At 38.8% G+C, this 22,300-nt stretch overlaps 1 protein-coding gene across 1 annotated transcript in view; it reads left to right on the top strand.

Annotated features, from left to right (window-relative positions):
- SGCZ (sarcoglycan zeta) overlaps positions 1-22,300 on the top strand; it is a 144,255-nt gene that overhangs the window by 90,088 nt on the left and 31,867 nt on the right. The window contains exon 4 of the mRNA XM_018570874.1: positions 10,261-10,383. Within this exon, the coding sequence (XP_018426376.1) occupies positions 10,261-10,383 (123 nt within the window). The remainder of the gene's footprint in view (positions 1-10,260; positions 10,384-22,300) is intronic.

The raw sequence follows: 22,300 nt of genomic DNA, 5'->3' as shown, positions 1-22,300 counted from the left end.
TATATATTGTCATGGCAAAAAATATTGGCACCACTGCATTTCTGTCAGATAATGCACCACTTCGCGCAGAAAATTGTTGCAATTACAAAATATTTAGGTATTCTCATGTTTATTTCTTTTGTTTGTATTGGTATGAGACAAAAAAACAGCCAAATCTGACACATTCCACGCAAAACTCCAAAAATGGACTGGACACAATTATTGGCACCTTCTCCAGATTGCAAGAAATAATTGCATTCCAAGTTTTTATGGAAAAGCATGGACAGGCTCAAGGTTACAAGTCCATCCACAGAGATCTTAATGTTCCTGTGTCCACTGTGCGCAACATTGTCAAGAAATTTACAGTCAATGGTGCTGTAGTTAATCTCCATGGACGTTGACGGAAGAGAACAATTAATCGATGATTGCAACAAAAAATTGTTGGAAAGGTGGATAAAGACCCTCAATCAACTTCCAAAAAAATTCAAGCTGACCTTCAGGTACAAGGTGCAACTGTGTCAGTTCGCACTATACGTCACCATCTAAATGAAAAACAGTAAGAAGTTTCCAGGCACACTCACCAGCCAGCATGCAAAAAAAACCTGTCTAACCACTAAGGTTAAAAGCAGAGGTTTAGATACACGTCTTCTGCAGAAAATGTGTAAGCCGCACAGCCACGTCAAGGCACCTCCATATAGTGTGGTCTTAACTTTAAACTATGAGAGTCTCCATCTTGGAGCACATGGGGCAAAAGATTAAATTGGGTGCAGGTTTGTCAGGAGGAAGCCCAACCTCCCTTAAAGGCACAGGTATGCACAAGGGACCCCGCACATCACAAGGGCAGATGAGACCCCCCATGCATCACTGCACCAAATCAATATGGAGGTGCCTTGACGTGGCTGTGCGGCGTTCACATTTTCTGCAGAAGACGTGTATCTAAACCTCTGCTTATACCCTTAGTGGTTAGACAGGTTTTTTTTGCATGCTGGCTGGTGAGTGTGCCTTGAAACTTTTTTGCACCTTGCTGAAAAGCTGGTAATGAATTGATGAGTGCGTTTGCCATTTGTTCTGCTCATCTAAATGAAAAGGGACGCTATGGTAGGAGACCCAGGAGGACCCCACTGCTGACAGAAACATAAAAAAGCCAGTTTGGAGTTTGCCGAAACTTACCTGAGGAAGCCAAAATCCTTTTGGGACAATGTGCTGTGGGCAGACAAAACAAAATTCAGCTTTTTGGTAAAGCCCATCATTCTACTGTTTTCAGAAAAAGAAATGGAGCCTAACTATGTAACTATGTAAAGAAAAAAAATACAAAAATAAAGTCAAATATAGTGGAGGTTCACTGATGTTTTGGGGTTGCTTTGCCACTTCAGACACTGGATGTCTTGACTGTGTGCATGACATTATGCATTCTGAAGCCTACCAAAGAGTTGGGTACAATGTAGGGCTCAGTGTCAGAAAGTTGGGTCTCCATCAGAGGTCATGGGTCTTACAGCAGGACAATGACCCAAAGCACATGTCAAAAAGCACCCAGAAATGGTTTCAGACCAAGTGCTGGAGAGTACTGGACTGGCCTGCAATGAGTCCAGATCTAAATCCCATAGAGCACCTATAGAGAGATCTCAAAACAACAGATGGGAAAAGGAACCCTTCTAATCTGAGAGACCTGGAGCAGTTGGTGAAAGAAGAGTGATCTAGAATTCCTGGAGAGAGGTGTAAGAAACTAATTACAGGAAGCGATTGGTTTCAATTATTTTTTCCAAGGGCTGTGCTACCAAATATTAATTGAGGGTGCCAATAATTTTGTCCAGTCCATTTTTGGAGTTTTACTGGAATGTGTCAGATTTGGCTTTTTTTTCCTCCACTTTTTTGTGCCTTACCATTACAAACAAAAGAAATAAACATGAGAATGCCTAAACATTTGTAATTGCAGCAATTTCCTGCGCGAAGTGGTGCAATATCTGACAGAAATGCAGGGGTGCCAATATTTTTGGCCATGACTGTATATATAACATAAAATTGACTTGATAAAATAAATCTCTTCACAGATTTATCCCAACTTCTCAACAATGAAGACTCATGACCTGGATGGCATTTGTTTTTACTGTGTAAGCACCAAAAGAAAGTGAACTCAATGTAATTTGGAATTTTAGTGATAGCAAACCTGTAAAAAAGTCCTCACCAACCTAACTTGATCTTATCTGAATGCTATTCAATTACAATACAATTTAAGTTAACACAATGGGGGGAATTTATCAAAACTGGAGCAGACAAAATCTGGAGCGGATTCAGCGTATCTGTCTCTTTTTCAAATCTTACCTGAGCAAACTGAAAAGAGGTGCTGATTGGTTGGCATGGGCAACTGCTCGAGATTCTGGTAAATTCCCTCCTATGTGTAAGCATCTGGTTCAAGCTCTACTATGAAGCACAGTGTAGCAAGTTTAGAAGCCCAGGATTTGTTTGTTACAGCTCCTAAGCTAAGTGCTGGTTGTGGTTCCAGCTCATTTGTCTGTATTGACCTGCAGGAGCCTCTGCTTTGCAGTGTCATTTTAACATCTATTTATAAAATGTATTCTGGGAGGAATAGCTGCTGTCCCTGTACCATTTTAAAATGGCACTCCGGGCACAGATGTTGTTAATAGAAGTTGTTAAAAAAATAAAAAAATATTTATAAGCAATAAAAAATTAAATATCAATAAAACACACTTTACATTTATGTATTTCCCCAGATTTGTTTTTCATTAAAATCAATAGAAACACATTGAAACACATAAAGTGCATTATAACGCAAATTAACACACATAAACATGCATTAACTCATGTTGATGTGCATGATAATGTCAACATAACAGTTTAATTGAAGGAAAACAGATCAGGTATGGTGTGTTTCCAGGCTAATAAATATTTGTTTATCAACATTTGTGCTATGGATAAAGTAATTAGTTGATACATTTGTAATAAACTGCTGCTTAAAATGTGGAAAAATTTTCAAAAGCCACTGCACATTTATAAAGATTATGTATTTATAGACTGAAAATAGTTAAGGATAAAAGAGGCACATGTTTCTACATATTACATTTCCCCCAAAAAATTACACTTTGCAAGGGCAAATTATAAAGCTCTGACTTGGAAACTAAATTTAATTTATCATTATCAGTGCCAGAAATGAAATCTTTCATAATTACAATTTCTCCATCTGTGTCAAAATGAACTAGTACTAGAGTTTGCAAAGCCTTTAATTGTATTTTAAAATAAAATGCTAATGGGATACAGGTACAAATATAGGTTAAAAGTAAAGAAAGATGATAGGAAAATTCTCAGTCCAGTAACTGTGACAACTAAATAGAAGAGCAATATATCATGTACTATATGTATCCTTTTTACTGCATGCTTTTTCAGCTATGCTTTCATTGTCTTATTCTACTCTCCCTGTTTTCTCTCTCCTCCCCTGCCTTCCATCATACTAATGCTAATTTTCATTTCACAGTTCACTAAATGGCATGTGCTATTTTCTACCTTATTACTATACCGGTATATCAGGGGTATTCACAAAAGGGTGAAACGTTTGGAGAAGGCAGGAGAAGTGAACAATCTAGGACAACATAGCTGAACTGGAAAGTGAGCTGAATTGCAGAATCTTTTCAGTTCAGCTATGTTGTCCTAGATTGCTCACTTCTCCTGCTTTCTCCAAACTCTTCACCCTTTTGGGTCTCTGTAAAGGTGCTCATACACCTTACAATTATCTGCAGATGTTCTGTGGTCAGATGGAAAAAGTGCAACAGATTGCCCAAGGTGGAGATTACTCCATCTAAACAGTTAAGTGTAGATGGAGGAATCTGTTGCACCTTTTCCATCTGACCACAGAAAATCTGCAGATAATTGTAAGGTGTATGGCTAGCTTTAGGCTGGTAAGGCTGGTAACTGCTGAGAATCATAAATGAAAGAGTTAAGCTTTTTCAGACACCCAATCCCTTTCAGGAATTTCAGGAGGCACATTTGCAGCTCTAGCTATCACTGACAGCTGGTATATACCGGGAAATCCCAATGTATACCGACTTTTTTGTTTCTCTAAACTTTCAGCCATAGAAACATTTAGATACATGTTTTTTTATTGCTGAAATAATGTTGCAGGTTTCTGATTATTGTTGGAACGATTAGAAAACCTTTAGTGACATTTGATCCTGAAATGCTGAAGGATCAATGTCACTAAGGTTATTATTGGCTGCTCTTAATTTTGAAGCAGCATAATAATAACCAAAAATGAATTAATTCAATTATCAAACAGTAATAGTGAGATCAATTCACAATGAGTGCTTGATATGGTTAAATAAATAAAATTTAAATGTAAAAAAAAAATTTAAAATAGTGAAAAGTGTAAAAAATAAAAAAAATACGGGTAAAAAAATAAAATAAAGTGTAAAAAAATCAAAATAAATGTAACACATTAAAAATTATATATTGTATGCCAGGTGACCACTTTTAGCTTTAGCTTTTAGAGAAAAAAGATCAAAATGTTAGGTTTTAGTTTTAGGCTGAGAAGTACAGAAATATTTCTGAAATCCAAATAAAGGACAAATACATTAAAGTGACATTAAACCCTCAGATGTTTTAACATAAAACAATACTGTAATGTGTAGATATGAACACAGAAAAGCTTAAACGCGTCATCACACAGTCTCCTCTGCTGACACATAGACACGATTGTGCAGCTTCCATAGACTTTCTGTTGGGTCCATGGACTTACTTTTTATATCATTATCATGCTGAATTTTGTGAGTATGTTTTTTATCTACCTTTGATCCTGATCTTAATAAATTTGTCTGCACCGGGAAAGGCGCCCCCTGTTTGTGTTTTTTTTAATACTGTAATGTGTGCCTAACTGTAATCCATGGTTGTTTCCCTTCTCTTTGCTGCTCTTCATTTTAAAACTGTATCTGTTCTCATGCTTGGAGAGAACTTCCCTTTTCAGCTGAGGGCCTCTTCCTGTAGTGCTGGCTCAGGTTACAGCCTATACACAGACACCGTGTGAGACAAGGCAGTCTGCTGAAAAGGGAAGTTCTCTCCAAGCATGAGAACAGATACAGTTTTAAAAGGAAGAGCAGCAAAGAGAAGGGAAACAACCATGGATTACAGTAAGGCACACATTACAGTATTGTTTTATGTTAAAAAATCTGAGGGTTTAATGTCACTTTAATTTATTTAATGCAATTTTTAGCTGTGCTATTTTTCTAATAAAAAATACTACAAATCAAACCTGGGGAAAAAGTGTTTTCTTTATGTTTTTTCATCTTTTTGTAATCTTTTATTTGTCCTAAGTGAGGTGTTAGGTACACATGTGATATAAATATATAGCCCTATCTGTCCTATTTTACTGTATATTACTGTATATTACCTATCTGAATATAGGTGGCCATACACTCTACAACCATCGCAAGACTTTAGTCTTGCGATGGTTGTAAAGGGATTAAAAAAACGTACGATCTGCCTATCTTGGACAGGCAGATCGCACTCTCGATCATCGCAAGCCCGCCCCCCTGAGGGGCAGGCTTCCGATGACCGCAATGCTGAACGGGCAGTGTGCGCGTGCGCACACCGGCCCGTTCGGCATTTGTCTTCCGAGCACCGTTCTAACCAGCCGAGAATCGTACGATTCCCGGCTGGTTTTCGAACATGCTGGTTCGACAGGAGACGTGCGACCGTACAGTAGAAACGGTCGCACGTCTCCGTTCACACTGCTCGATTATCGTACGAAAAAACGATCGCATACGATTATGGTACGATAATCGTGCAGTGTATGGGCACCTTATTACTGACATGGAAGAATCACACAGCAAAAATTTCAAAAGTGTGTCAGTCCTTTACGAACAGAAACTAAAAACAAGTTTAGTCATGAAGGGGTTACATTTTGCACATTTACAAAATAGCCCAGGATGCTAAAATCACATGCCTAATTTAAAAAATACTATTTTATCCCTGACTTCCTTAAAGACGAACTCCAGACAAGTAAAATCTGGAATACCCCCCACACTGCAAGGGTTAAGTGCTCATTTTGTCTAGGGAGCTAAAATTACAGAGCTATAATCACCCAAACCACAATCCCAGCTGGCTTCTAGACTGGCCTCCTCAGCCTCGCTCCTCCTCTGCTCCAGCAATGGTATGTCCCTCGGCATCCTCACATCCTATACACTGTCTTGGACTCAAAGGACCTTAGACCACTGGAGCAGGGTGGAGCGAGGCTGAAGGACCAATCTAGGAGCCAACCGGGATCATGGTTCAGGTGAGTAAAACTCTGTTATTTTAGCTCCCTAGACAAAACGATCATGAAACACATGCAATACCAGGGTAGCCCCACTGCAAGGGTTAAGATTTGATTTGCCAGGAGTTCATCTTTAAAGCTGAACTCCAGCCCTAGCTTTGGTCTTGGACAGTTTTGCAGTCTCCTTTCCTGTACTGAATTTGCTTACTATGATTTTACTGCACACCGTGAGATTCTTTATCTGTCCATTATATTTTTAAATGAGCAGTGCTTTGTTGGGCCAGAGGTTCTTGTCTGAGCTGAGGCAGTTTATCTGCTTGGTCACACAGAATCAGCAACTGGCTGCATCTTTGTCAAAATGATCTCAATTCACCTATCGCCTTGAATAAATTGATTTCTGCCTTTAAAAAGCACCCTAACAACCACTAAAATAACTCCAAAAAAGTAATTTAAGGTGACCCTGTGGCCTTCTTGTATAGACTAGAGATACCAAAGCCATCACGATAGGACACCAATGGGTATGTCAGATAACATGCCCCCACAATATGCTGTAGTTCCTCCTACTGGACACAAAATGACATCTCTAGTGACATAGCGACCAGCAGAAGGAACCACAGCACACAGTGGGAGACACGCTTGGTATGGTGACCTTTTGCCGTACTGAATCTTGTTTGCTGTATTTTATACTGCAGGTCAAATTACTAATAGTGTGAAGCACCTAAGTAAATGAAACTAAAAACAGTTGTAATGCCCTCATTTTATAAATGCAAAATACATATACATACCTGAAATAAATAAATAAATATTCTATCTGTGTTTGTCATTGACAGAGAATCCTTTGCTTTAATCACTCATTCATTGCCCATTAATCCTGGTCTAAAAAAACAGGATATGTATCAACTCACAAATGCCTTCCATTTGAGGAATATTGCTGCGTTAACACCCTCATAAAAATGCCTCATTAATTTGAGCTGGCTCTTGAGCCTTGTCCAGTTTACAATGTTCCTGTTTATCTTCTGTCAGAGCATCTGCCTTACAAAACATCAGTTATTAGTGGCATCATGTTCACTATAATCGTTGCAGTGAGTGGTTAATGGAATGTATATCTGTTATGTATAGATCGATACCGTGCTGACCTCTGTTTACACTTCTGGAATTACACTTCTGGAATTAAATACTACAAACTCACTTAGCACAGTACATTTAACATGTACACTGTATACTAACTGTAAATAAGAAGCAAAGTGATCTCCTTTCTATACACTCGATCAACATTGTATTACTAAATAAAATGAAGAATAAAAGTTTTATATGTGCATTGTCCATATCTGATGTGCTTTTCAAATGTAACTGTAAGACTATGCAATTTGCTTTTTCAAAGATAAGTCTAGCCATAAGTAGAAATCCACAAGGTCCTGCTGCAAAATGTTATCTTATTCATTATATCACATGCAACAATCATCAATGGTCAGGTATAGCTATTTCATAAAAGGGGATATGGTGTGTGCCATTTTATGAAGTTTGCTAGAAATTCAGGCAGCAAAATAAATAGAAATGCTGCTTTATTCTGCACAGAATGTAATATGAACACACAATAGGTAAATAAAGGGCATTGCAAATTGGTTTTTGAGGATGTGGAGCAGAACTTTCATGTCTTTATTGCAGAGAGGCTCCCATGATATAGGGAATCATTTATGAAAAGGTTAGGTTAGAGTTATGCACAACCTTAGAGATCAAGTGTTAGGCCTTGTTCACACCGAAAGCGTGTGCGTCCAGAGCGGTAGCTGCAGGAAAGCACTGCGATCGCTAAGAAACTTCTCCCCCGTTTTGGGGTGGGAGGGGGCGTGGCGGTGCATTGAATTCAATGGCACCGCTTCCACGCTGCCCCGCCCGCAGTGCGATCGAACGTGTGGCAAGACTTTGCCAGCATTGCGTTCCACTGCAAACGCAAAGAATAGGGCTTGCTCTTTTCCAGCATTGTGTTCCACTGCAAACGCAAAAAATAGTAGTGCTTGCTCTATTTTTTTGTGTTTGCAGTGGAACGCAACGCTGACATCACTGCGGGCAGGGGGGCGTGAAAGCGGTGCCATTGAATTCAATGCACCGCCACGCCCCCTCCCACCCCAAAATGCGGGGAGAAGTTTCTCAGCGATCGCGGTGCGTTCTAGCAGCTACCACTCTGGAATGCATGCAAATGCCCTGGAACGCACTGATCTGTGTTCGCTATGCTACTGTACACATGACCAGCCATTTGAGGGCTTAAAAGTGGTTTAACCCCTTAGTGTCACAGCTTCAGAAAAAAAAATTGTTTCTGGGAAACGGAACAATTTTGCCATTTTTGCTATGTGTTTGGTTAACCGTAATTTCCATCTTCCTCATGCATTGCACTTACACATATATATAACCATTTTTTAAAGGACAAAATGGGCTTTAATTTGATGTGACATATGCATATAGAAATTCTTATTTTTTTAATAAAAAAATGAAAAAAACAACCCACATGTTTCACAGTTTTGACAATAATATTGTGTACATAATTAGTGTAGCTAACAGAAAGTAATTCATAATAAATTATTTTATTTGCCCTGATGTATAGGGCATATATGTCTGGAATTTCAGTTTATTTTGTTAGTTATAGGTCACAAAATACAAGGAGTGAAATACAATTTTAGTGTGGTATGTTTGTCTCCTATCTTTAGTAGCCTTTAAAACGTTTTTCTTTTTTTAAATGTTTGAAAATTTTAAAAACTTAATTTTGTTATTTTTTTTTTAACTTGGGCTTTGAAGGGTTATTTTATTTACAGGATCTTTGAAACTTAGTATCTCTGAGGATAATACAGTATTCTCCTCAGAGATACTGACCTGGGGACGCTGCTCTGTCATTAAACAATAACAACTGGGCGGAGGCAACCGTGATGTTACAGCAGCCTCTGCCCAGTTGTTATTTATTGGCTGGGACCTGCTAGAAGACTCTGGCATGTGACATCCAATAGGAAACATTTGGGCGGAGCTAGCTGTCACCACTAGCTCTGCCCAATTGTTTTAATTTTTTTCTCTTTTCTTTAAAATATATATTTTTTTAACTTTCCTGTTTTACATTTTGAAAATCATTTTTCATCCTTTTTTTTCATTCCTCTAGCTGTTTTGCTATATTGCTGAGTACCTCGGAGGCACGGAGCAGAATAGCCAAATGTCGAACGGCAGTGAGTGAGCTGCCGGAGCTTCAGCTCAGCTGATCCAAGAGGCCGCCAATGTATGGCTGATTTCAGCTGATGTATGGCTGCAATCAGCTGTGCTGAGCCGGAGTGAATAGCCGAACATCGTTCGGCTCACTTCACTTCGGATCGGTTATTCACTCGGCAGCTAAGTGTGTAACCCTGTAAGTGATAACTAGAAATCAAATAATTTCCAGCATAAAGTTAGTTTGGCATGTTTAATATTCGCATTGCATATCTTGATTCCTTTTTTAATTTACCTGCTATTACAGCATCTAATAACAATGTTTTTATTTAATAAATGTGTCATTTTGGGTAAATTTTTGAAACCCGGGGCAAACTGAACCATTGCTTAACAAATTGGACCATTGCATAACTATTGCTTAACAGTGGATACTGTCCTGCTTTTCTTCTTTCTTCTTCTGGTTTCAGATTTAATAAATCACCTTGTACCTTTTATAATGTTTAGTGTTTTCTTAAATACATGTCCTTCAAAATTTTATCATTTACATGTTGTTTGCTAGGCCCTGCAAACAACAGAATAAACTGTATAATAATAATTTGGTATTGTTTTGTAATCTTTTATTGTTTATATGTTTTAAAATGCCATCAGGTAAAGCATTTACTCCAAGGGCTGTCACACAAATGGTGCCACACAAAGCTTTGTTTGCTTGTTAAAAAGTGCAACAACCAAAAAATGATAGTTGTATTGTTATTGCTACATTTTTACAATTATGGTTATTTTTAGATGAACCAAATAAAGAAATATTATATTACACAATGTAATATTTTGAAATCTTTGCAATGCAGGTGCAAATGCTGTTGAAGCTCAGTGTAAAAGGTTTGAGGTAAAGTCAAATGAGGACGGAAAGATGTTGTTTTCAGCGGATGAGGATGAAATCACAATTGGTGCTGACAGACTCAGAGTTACAGGTAATGGTTTACAAGCGCACAGTGTATTGGAAAGATTGTTATTTGAGCTAGATGTTTGTAGATACCTTCATGCTCCATTTCAGGCATGTAAAAAAGTATTGCAGTTTTAGGATAGAATCACATTAACATGCCACTAAAGTTAAGGCATAAATGAGTAAAGGAAACAAAGATGATGTCGTAAGGCCATATATAGACTTTGCCATGAGTGCTCTTCAATGCCAGAAAAAAAACTTTAACCCTCCCACAAACTTAGGACTTATTGGATCTGGGCAATAAGGCTGAATCTGTAGCCTTTTCAGTTTTACGTTTAATTAACTGTCTGTCCTAAAATACTATGTAATCTTGACATCAAAGAGTGGGATTGGTTGTAGAGGAATTTCAGGAAGGCCTACATTTAAACCAAGTGATTGCACACCACATAATATTGGTGTGCAATCTAGCACAGTTTAAAAAGTTTCACAATAACAGAAGTTTAACCCACTGCTATCCCCAGTTACCATCTTAAACAAAATGACTCATAGCCATAAAAACAAGTAGTTGTGTTTGGGGATGAAAATGTTGGTTGAGCACTGAACATTTGTTAAAGTGGAAGAAAACTGCTTTGCAAATGTTTGGGGTTGTTTGCCCTAATTTGTAGATTTGCACATTATGGCACAATTGCCCTTCTTTAGCACCATCAAATTGATTTTTGGTCCTCAGCTGTGTTCCCTGCTGCTGCCATCTGTGACTTGGAAGTCCTCATCATCCTTTGGATGGGTTCATGCACACAGGAGTTGCATCCTCCCCACCACTCGGCCCATTCATAGCATCTTAGAGATGCTGTGAATGGGCTGAATATGTACACAGCATGGCACATGCACTGTACAGTGTACATAGAAGATAGAGAAATGCTAAAGAAGAGAGGAGGAATTTTTTTGGCAGAAATGTGCATGTCTCTGCCAAAAATTATTACCTCATAGTAATTGTTTGTTTTATTGTCTTTGCTTCTTTTTTAAGTAAGTTGCTCTCAGGGTGCCATCAGGCCTAGGTGGGTCTGTGGACAGTTAATCATCAGTAAAATGAAAGTGTAAGAGTGCCACAAAGGTTCCAAGTATGTCTATTAAATCTTTATTTTTTATCAGCGAAGTCCTAAAATATATCCAATTTGGTGGACCAGCAGTGCAGTTTTTCATTGTCAGCTTTAATAAACCCTTCTACCATTTTAAGCCCTGATGAAGGGGGACTGGGGAGCCCTCAAAACATGTTGGCAATATTTTGTTTCTTCTGATTACAGTAATAAAAATCTACTGAACTCACTTGCAACCTGTTTGGCACACTCATCCTCTTACCCTGCTGATGTAAATCACTGATTTAAAATTCTGTTTGAGCAAATCATTTTCTTTGCATATCATTACTTTGCATTTTGTTTTGTTTTTAATAGAGCAAAAGGTAAAGGGGACATTTTGAAATGGTAAACATACTTTATGTTCTGATGACAACTGTTTAAATTAGAATTTCACTCACTTTAGGGGGATGTCTTCTCACATACACTCTTCTATATACACTTTAGCCCCATTCAAACCTGCAAATGGAGCTGATCGCATTAGTCTCATAAATTCTAGACATGTGTGATGCATTTAGTTCCGAATCGAAATTCGGACAACATTTCGGAAATTCGAACATTTGGATGTATCCGAATTCCGAATAACAGATATAACAAATGCAAATTAATCCAAATTTCTGATTCCGAAATTTGTTAGCGGTAGTCTGTACGAAATTTCGTTTGTTGGAGGAAATTTTGTGGCAGCAAAATGACATTAGAAAAAAGTCTGCAGAAGAAAAAAAAGTGTGGGGATCCCCCCAAGTCATACCAGACCCTTTAGGTCTGGTAGGAATGTTATAAGGGACCCCCCAAGTTAAAACAAAAAAAAGTGCGTGGGGTTCCCCCAAAATTCATACCAGGCCCTTTAGGTCTGTTAGGATTTTTAAGGGGGAACCCCAGCCACCTCATAAAGGAGAGAAAAAAACGTGAGGGACCCCCCAACATCTTAAAAAGTCCAGACTTTTGATAAAATCCTTTAATGGAAAAAAAAATGGCTCCATCGATGTAATCTAGTGTCAATCACGATGCACGACGCCTGCCGACCCGCCACAATAAAAAAAACCTGAACCCGATGAAAACTTGCCGCAAAATGACATTCCTGCTCGAAAGTAAACAGATTCATTCTCAGCTGTCAAATAATACATAGCATTCGGGAACTCCCGAATGCTATTCATGAGTTTCCGAATGCCAGTAGGGTCTGTGAGCCGAGGTGTCACAATGCTTTTCGTATGACACCTCGGCTCACAGAGCTGAATGGCATTCAGAAACTTACGAAAATATTTATTTTATTATTGTTAGGGGGGACCCAACGTTTTTCTCCTTTTTGGGGGGCTGGGGTCCCCCTTTAAAATTCCTACCAGACCTAAAGGGCCTGGTATGGATTTTGGTCGGACCCCATGCACAATTTTTTGTTTCAACTTGGGGGGTCCCTCCTAACATTCCTATCAGACCTAAACGGTCTGGTATCAATTGAGGGGAACCTCGCACTTTTATTTTTATCTCTTCTGCAGACTAAAAAATTCTAATGTCATTTTGCTGCAATGAAATTTCGGCCAACAAACAAAATTTCGCCCAGACTTCCGCTAACGAATTTTGTCCGAATCCCGAACTAATTGAATTTTGGACCAGAATCCCAAAAAACTAAATAACGCAAATTCGGAATCAAAACGAAACAAAACAAATTTTTTCCCAGTGCACATGTCTATTAAATTCATCCATGAGACTCGTGCGATCTGCACTGTACAATACAATAGCAGCAGCCACTGCCCACAACTATTCACAGGCTGATTACAAGTAATCGCACAGGCTGCTATTAACTATGGATGGCCATACCTGAATGCAGACTTCATGTTGTCTCCCGAGCATCATTCAAACCAGCCGAAAATCGTAAGATTGTCGGCTGGTTTTCTACCATGCTCCTTCATTCACACTGCACGATTCTCTCACGATCGTGGGATTTCCCGCGATTCTAGTACGAGAATCTTGCAGTGTATGGGCACCTTAAGGTGCAATCATCAATTGGTAAATGTCTGCAACAGATTGCACGAATCTCGTGGAGCAATTTTGAGGCTCATATCAGCCCCATTCGCAGGTAGAGCCTAAATATACTGAAGTCCATATTTGCCTGAAAAAACAACAATTGCTATGCTATTTTTGGATTCCTACTTATAATATAGAAGGGAATTATGTAAAAAACACAATAACTGCCATTTAAAAGTAATATATTAAAGCAATATGTAAATCAGTAAACTGTTCCATGTTACTAAAAAGCTATAAAATAAATTATGTTTAACCAATGTTTATTATATTACCAAATATATGATTTGCTGTGTTTCTAGGATTACTGCATTTGCCAAAATGATATGCTGCTTAAGGATTGTAATGTTGCCATAGCGTTTCCTTTTACCAGTATGGTGCAGTGCTGCCAGGAAGTGCTGTGCTAAATCTTTTTTCTGTACCTTTGTTTCTGTTCCCTACATATTGTGTATAATAAAATGTTGTCCTTGCACATTCTTCTTCTTTCCACTTAAAGAATTCACAGTTGTAGAAAAATTAACCCTTGCAGTGGGGCTCCTCCTGCACTGCAAGTGTTAACTGCTCATTTTGGTCTAGGGAAGAAAATAAAAAAGATATACTCACCCGATCCTCAGTCCTGACAGTCCTGGCAGTTATATTGAATAAATACTTAGTGACTTCGGGAAAAAATAGTTTACAAACTACAAGAAAATTAGTTTCTTAGACATGTATCAAGTGTTCTGTGGGCTATGAAATTCCATAGAAATGTTGTCACATTTATGTACAGGTAGAACAGAATGACAATAAGAACTGAGGATTGTGTAGTAAATTTATTTGCAAGACTCAAGCCGCAGGTTCCCATCTTCTTCTTCTTTAGTGTGGATGAGTGAATTATGAGCTTGAGTCTAGATTTATTGCACGTCATTGTGTTCAGACTAGTACATTTTGCTGCATCTTAGCCTTGAATGAAAGGCTGACAGCCTGTGGAAGTCATTGGGCCTTCATTTTATGACTCCTGCATATATAGTAATTTACAAATGTTTTATCACTCCAATGCACTCCAGTTCAACCTCATCCAGGAGTTTCTTGAATTTATCAAGGTTATAGGATACCACCGCCTGTGGTAGTGTGGTAGTGAGTTCCATACTGTGGCAGTGTAAGCCAATGCCACGGTGGAGGATGGCAACCTTGGCACCCAGGACTCTCAGCCAAAGGGGCTGAGAGGGTCCAGAAAGTAAAGCATGTTATTAGGAAGAACCTGGCTTTTCAGGTTCTTCCAGGTTTTCCTAAATGTAGCTGGGATCTGGAGCTCTGGAGATCTCTTAGAGCTCTGGGTGGGATGAGATCTCCAGTCCTGGGGCCAGGTGTTACCAATGACCAGTATAGCTGGATCAGGTGGCTGAGAGCAGCCTTATTTGGAAGCCAGCCCAGTGCTCAGGGGAGTGTTGGAGTTGTGTGTGTGTGCAGGGAACACACAGACCAACTTGGTTGCGTGCTGGACGCACACGGAACAGCCAGTGGTGGCTGGGAGAGGTCAGGAAGGTCGGTGACCTCAGGGACCTGTCGGACGCTCTGCTGGGAGAGCAGAGCGAGTGCCCACGAGGGGAGAGGTCAGGAAGGTCGGTGACCCTAGGACCTGCGGTACAGACTGCTAAGAGAGCAGAGTGAGGGCTCACGAAGGGTGAGCAGTGTGAGAGTCTTGAAGCTGTGGAAAGCGACAGAGCCATATAAAGGACTGTCTTATGTTGCTGCTGCAAGCTATTTTGTGTTTGCCCTTTAATAAACTGCATTTTACTTGACTTACCTGGACTACAGTGGAGTGTCCTTGTTACAATACTTTCACCACTCTCACAGTGAAATACCCCTTGTAAATTCTATGATTGAACCCCTTCTCTTCTAACCTCTTGTTGTGTCCCCGGGTTTTCAATACAGTTTTGGGATTAAACAGCTGGTTCCTAATATTGTGGTCCCCATTGATGATTTTGAAGACTGCAATAAGGTCCCCTCTTAATCGCCTCTTTTCTAAGGTGAATAAGTTCAGATATTGAATGCGGTCTTCATAACTCAGGCCTTATAATGTTCCGGAGGGCTTGGCAGCGAAAGGGTTAATTAATTTTGTAGTCCTTCTCTGAACTCTCTCCAGTTCCATCACTTCCCTCCTGAGAGTCAGTGACCAGAACTGTATGGCATACTCAAGATGGGGCTGAACCAATGATTTATAATGTGGAAGTATTACTCTTTGATCCCTTGCTACAATTCCTCTTTTAATACACGCCAGTATCTTGTTAGCTTTAATGGCTGCTGCTTGGCATTGCTTACTATTGCCAAATCTGTGATCTATGAGCACCCCCAGGTATTTTTCTATATCTGACATCCCTAATGTAACACCCCCAAGTAGTAGCAAGTAGTAGTTTGCGCACATGTTCTTTACTCCCATGTGCATAACCTTAAATTTTTCAACATTAAATCACATTTGCTATCTTGTAGCACATGCCTCAATTTTTCTTAGGTCCTGTTGTAGTGCGAATATCTCTTGTCTGGAATTGACTGCCCTGCAGTTTTGTATCATCCACAAAAACTGAAACTGAGCTATTTAGTCCAATCTCTACATCGTTGATAAATAAGATGAACAGGATTGGACCCAAGACTGAACCCTGGGGCACCCCACTCCCCACCCTTGCCCAATTAGCGAATCACTCATTTATCACTACCCTCTGGGTCCGTTCTTGCAGCCAAATTTCCACCCACGTACATACAATTTCATCTAGACCTATAGACCTTAGTTTATGGGTTAAACGTTTGTGGGGTACTGTGTCAAATGCTTTAGCAAAGTCCAGATACACCACGTGTACTGGTATTCCTTTGTCTAATTTAGTACTTACTTCCTCATAAAATGTTAATAGCAGGTGAGCTGCTAAAATTAACTTATAGCAACTGTCTACAGTTGTCGGTCGGAATTTCCTAGAATCCTCTTCCCTTGGCTTGATTTATCTCTCAAAAACTATGTACAAAACATGATGTCAAATGACATTCAGTCTACTCTATAGAATATTGTAGGACATCCCTTTGCATCCACGTTGAAGGTATTATTTCAGGAAAGAATTCTATTGTTTTTTAAGTCTCTTAAAATTAACCTTAGGTGTAAGTTCTGAGACTGAATTTAGCTTTCTGCCTTTTCATGGTTACTTTTGCATGCATACGTATCAGAGACTGAACCCATTTTTTTCCTTGTAATGTATATAATTGACCTGGAGAGATGTTTTTCCCTTAGCACACCTGGATTTCACTTAAACATGTGCCCTGCCATTCTCAATTGATGGGGAGGGGGGGTTGGCGGCGCGGGGGGGGGGCATATTGTGGAACCTGGCCTTGGGGCGGCAGGGGAGTAAATCCGGCCCTGTGCATGAATTTTATAAACACTTACGGCCTGTTCACACCATAGCATTGTGCTAAAGGCACAGTATCCATGTGTTTAGTGCACGCTTTGGCACAGTGCACCTAGCATCATTTCAATGTCATCTCAATGCACTCTTGGCAGCCATGCATTGCAGTGTAGCGAGTTGAACCACAATGTCATGTATTGCATTGAAAAAAGTAATGTTTGCACTACTTTTCTCACCACACCACAACACACGGCAGTGCAGTACCCCACATTGTGCAGCACTGCAACACACGGCCACTGGGAGGAGAATTGGGCTGCCATATGGATATACACACTAGGTGCACTGTGCAACAGTGTGCACTAAACACACAGATATTAGCAAAATGCTATGGCGTAAAGGGCATTAAACTATACACACATAACATTGCTAAAACTCATGATAAAAAGAGAAGAATGCAACATATTTAACAATATAACATTGTAAAGAATATAACATTTCAAGGAGATATTTTCAACAGAACTACTAATGCACCATCAATTCCAAGTCATCTTTGTGCACATGCCATTTCACACAGAAGCTCTATCATTGAACAAGGCTGTGATGTCAATATGTTGGAATTACGGTAAAGCAATAATCTTTTCTGCTGAATAGTTCAGGAATACAATATCCTGGCTTATAGGATTTGCAAAGTATGCAATTATTTGATATGGTCTGTGAGTAACTGTTAGTTGACTGGCTTCTTCCAAACATTTCCTGTTTCATAAAAATTGTTTTACATAGTTTGTCTTTATCCTAAATTGCTTCATCAAAACATTACTTCCATTACCTTTTTGCATTAAGGTCTGAATTTTAACACAAAAACTAAGCTAGACCTAGGCATTAAAGAAGTTTGCACACTCAACCTGTGCCCTTAAAAAGGAATTTTACTCATCAATGTAACTGTCTATAAAAAGGGGTGCAGTTCCACTTTAAGGAGGGTTGTGTGAATTTCCTGTTTAAGCTGTTGAAAGAGGTAGTTTTTTTGATTATGCTCATAAAATTTAGTAACCAACTTTGTGTCATTTCACTTTATCATTTTCTGGTGTCCTTATTGTTTTGTTTTTTTTAGTTATTTTTCAAAATCGGAAGGTTGCCAATATAGATGCTTATTGTAAAGTTATTGGGAGACTAAACTACAAGAAACTATTTTTAGTTATTGAATCATTCAGTGGGCACTGGGTGAGAAAACCAGGTAATACATTTAGAATTAAATACTAGACATGTGCACCAGCAAAATATTTGTTTTGTTTGTCTCGATTCAAGATTTTCAGTGATTTCGTTTTTCAGGATTCAGGTCTGAAAGTCAATTTGGTTCAGGATTTGGATTCGCACAAAATTAGTTAGCAGTAGGCTGTACAAATTTTCTTTTATGCACAAATATTCATTGCAGCCAAGTGACATTAGACAAAAATAAACTTTTTCTATAGTCTGCACAAGAGAAAAAAAAGCGTGAGGTTCCCCCCCCAATTGATAACAGACCTTTTAGGTCTAGTAGTATTGTTAAGAGGGACCCCAAGTGAAAAAAGTGCATTGGGTTCCCCAAAAATCTATACAAGGCCCTTTAGGTCTGGTAGGAATTTTGAGGGTGAACCCTACCCCCACAAAATGGAAAAAAAGTGGGATCTCTCAAAAATTCCTACCAGACCCTTGATCCGAGCACAGGCCCGGCAGGGCATTGGGAGGGTGTCCCCATGCCGAGGGTCTGCGGACAGGGGGGCTTATTTGCATCGGGATACCCCTTTAATTAAGGGGGCACCCAGATGCCGCCCACTTTGTGAATGAGTAAGGGGTAACCATTGTACCCATAGTGATTCACTAAAGGGTTAAAATTCAAAGTAAATAAACAAACCACACTTTTAGAAAAAATCCTTTAATTAAAAAAAACAAAGAGTTAATTTTTGACTTTAATTTAAAAAATGGCTTCATCTAAGTAATCCAGTGTCAATCACGATGCACGATGCCCGCCAACCCGCCAAAATAAGAAACGTCTCACCACACGACGACCCTTCTGAACCCAACGAAGACTCACCGCAAAATGTCATCTCCTGCCCGGATGTAGACAGATGGGCGGGGTGAGCCGTGACATCACAGGGCTCACTTCGCCCATTTGACATTCTCAGCTGCCAAATACCACATAGCATTTGGGAGCTCCCGAATGCTATTCGTAAGCTCACAAATGCCATTCGGGTCTGTGAGCCAAGGTGCAATATGAGTAGTATTTTTTTAACTTGGGGGGTCCTCCTAACATTCCTACCAGACCTAAAGGGTCTGGTATCAATTGGGGAGGACCTCATGCTTTTTTTTCTCTTCTGCAGACTGTAAAAGTCTTTTTTTGTGTCTAATGTCACTTTGCTGCAACGAAAATTCTTCCACAAACGAAAATTCGTACAGACTTCCGCTAACAAATTCTGTTAGAAATGTTCATTTTCGGAAATTTGGGTTCGTTTTTATTCGTTTTATTTAAACTCAGAATAATGAAAATTCATCCGAATAACGAATCTTTCTGAAACAAATCGCATATGTCTAATAAATACCAAAAAGGATATTGGGAGCAGAATGTTCATCTCCTGGCCATTGTGGGCCCAGATTTGTGAAGTTGAACTGAAGCCAATTTTTTTGTTAGTTTTGCATAGAGTGAAGGGTGTTTAGAACAACTATCAGATTTTTATTGCTGTCTTCTTTTTGTTCTGGTGTGATTATCACTTAAAGTGAAAGAAAATCCCAAATTTTGTGTTGTCACCAGAACAGGGATTGTTGGGAAATCTTTCAATAGAGATACTAGTTATGGTGACTCTGCTGACCACCAGGAATTTCCCCTCACTTTGGAGAGATTTCCTTTCACTTCCTGTTATGGCTATTGGACAGGAAGTGAAGGGAAATCTCCCCAATGGGACACAGATGGCAAAAAAAGCTGGCAGGGGTTATAACCCTCCCTTACTCTATCCAAAACTAAAAAGAAAGTTTGGACTTCAGTTTTACTTAATTTGTCCAATCATGCAAAAAGCAAATTCCTGTTTCATCTGCAAATATATTGTATAAAGTGAATGTTCACAGAATGTATTGTGTGGAGATACTCAACCCCTTAGTAAAGGAGACCAATTTGCTCACATTCATAATATTTGCAAAACCCTGGATTTTTTCTATTCATGTTAGATTCTGGTTAAGTAATAGCTGTAAATGGTACAAGATTTGTCCATTAATATTCACTATGCTGAAAGCACATGTCCAGTGATTTCACTGGTGAATCTAGTGCTTTTCTATGAAAGCCAGATCAGATAATTTGTTGCAAATTCACTGCAGATTTGTCTGATTCCTTAATCTGCTTCCATCCTTTCCAGCATACACCAGCGAGCTTGATATACAGTATATTGCCCTGTATACCCCATACGTTTCGCTCTTTATGACTATATATAAATTAATTTACTATAACAACTTTACAAACTCTGATTTATTTTTCAGTATATTTCAGTTAATCTGAACAATGACATAATAAATAATTAGATTAGCTATTGTATCACATTCCACCATAATGTAACATATAGTGGTTGATTTACTAAAGGAAAATAGGCTGTTTACATTGCAAGGGAATTTTCCTTTGGCTTAATAAATATGGGGAAAAATTACTTATTTGAATACCCAATCTTGTCCAAGGCAAATAAAAAAACAAGGGAGGAAGTTAATAAAACTGGAGCAGGATTGGATGATCGAAGTCACCAGCCCATTGCCTCATCCACTGAGCTAAAGGGAAAATGCCCTTCAAAAGTGAACAGCCTATTTATATTTAGTAATTCAATCACATAGAGGATTATACACAAAGCTGCCGAAGGCAGCCCTGTGAATAACTGACCCGAAGTGAAGTAAGCCAAACGCTGTTAGGCTATTCACTTCAGGCTTGTACAGCTGATTTCATCCATACATCGGCTGAAATCAGCCATACATCAGCTTGCTGCGGCTGGCTTTGGGTCGGCCGAACATGCTCAGCATGTTCGGCCGACCCGAAGTGCAGAAGGATTTTTACTCAGCCGATCCAACATTTGGATCTGTCAGAATGTTTATACTGCTCTGATAAACAGTTTTCTATTTATGAAAATAAGCAAGGATCTGTAAGTAAGGAGATTCCCAACTTATTTCCACAAATCAAAATTAACACGAGTTCTTTTATTTGCGCTAACTTGAAGACAAGATGAATACAATCGTATACAAAATATATATATTTATTAATTAAAAATCAGTGCAGAATAATAATAAAAGTATAATTGGTGACAACCAAAGAATAAGGATCAAATAATTTCAATCAACTTGATAACACAGGTAATGTGTAAAATGTAACCACAGGATATTATTCAAAATATAAATGTATAACTTTTTAAATGCAATGGGTTTCCTATCAGTAGCTCACAGAGTAAGAAAACAAAAGGTTCAGAATTGACATGTAACTTCTCCCAGCCAACAGACGTTCACAAACTCAAACTTTTAACAACGCATGAGCAAAACTTGTCCCATCATGCACAGGGTTGGCTATAAGCCAAGACTATATTCAAAGTAAAGAAAAAATGTCCACCAATTTAATTCAATATATATCAGACTAGACCATTGACTAGAAACTGAAATCAGTTTCCTGGAGATTATACAAATGTATATAACAAATGTATATATTTATCTCCCAAGATTGAAAGACATAATTTGTACTGCGGTTAAAAATTATCTCAAATCAATCTAGATCCTACAAGAACTAAATGGTCTATCCAAATATATATATATATATGTGTGGCTAATCAATTGCCGACAGAAATATAGAAATTTATACTTTGCCAGAAATTTAAAATTAGTTGTCTGAAAGAAGTCAGCGGTCACAGTTCAGAAACAAGGGATGGTCAGGTTCTCTTTAGTTCAGTTTCTTTGGACAGCCGTCCTCAGCTTCCGACCTATACCCTTAGTGTGTATTTCCTTACTGCCTTGTCTTTGCAGGATCCCTGCTGGCTCCTGCTACAACTTTTATCCCCCCATGGAATGTGGGCTTGGTTTGGTCTTCCACTTGCTTAATGACATGACTAATGATGTCAGATATATCAATTTACCATATACCTCTTCCTTACAATCACCAAAAGGGGGCACCATTGTTCTATATAAAAGTTTGCATTATTTTATTTCATTTTACTATTTTCTAAAGATCTAGTTGAAAGATAACCTCTGACGTTAGCTCTGGACAAGCCCATAAATCTCATGGGGCGTGTCATTACATGACAACTTCTTGTCCGACTGACCGTCTCTTCGAGGATTTGCGACTTTAAGAAAGTCTAACCTAAAGCAATTAACATTCTTTCTCAAATTCCTTAAAAGTGAAGTAACTAGTTTCCAGACACAGTGGTTCTTCACACATTATATTTAAAAAAAATGC

Source organism: Nanorana parkeri, unplaced genomic scaffold (assembly GCF_000935625.1).
Source record: "Nanorana parkeri isolate BGI_ZX_2015 unplaced genomic scaffold, ASM93562v1 scaffold1619, whole genome shotgun sequence".
In the NCBI taxonomy this organism is placed as follows: domain Eukaryota; kingdom Metazoa; phylum Chordata; class Amphibia; order Anura; family Dicroglossidae; genus Nanorana; species Nanorana parkeri.
The sequence above is the reverse complement of the archived record's forward strand: the minus strand, read 5'-3'. Positions and strand labels throughout refer to the sequence as shown.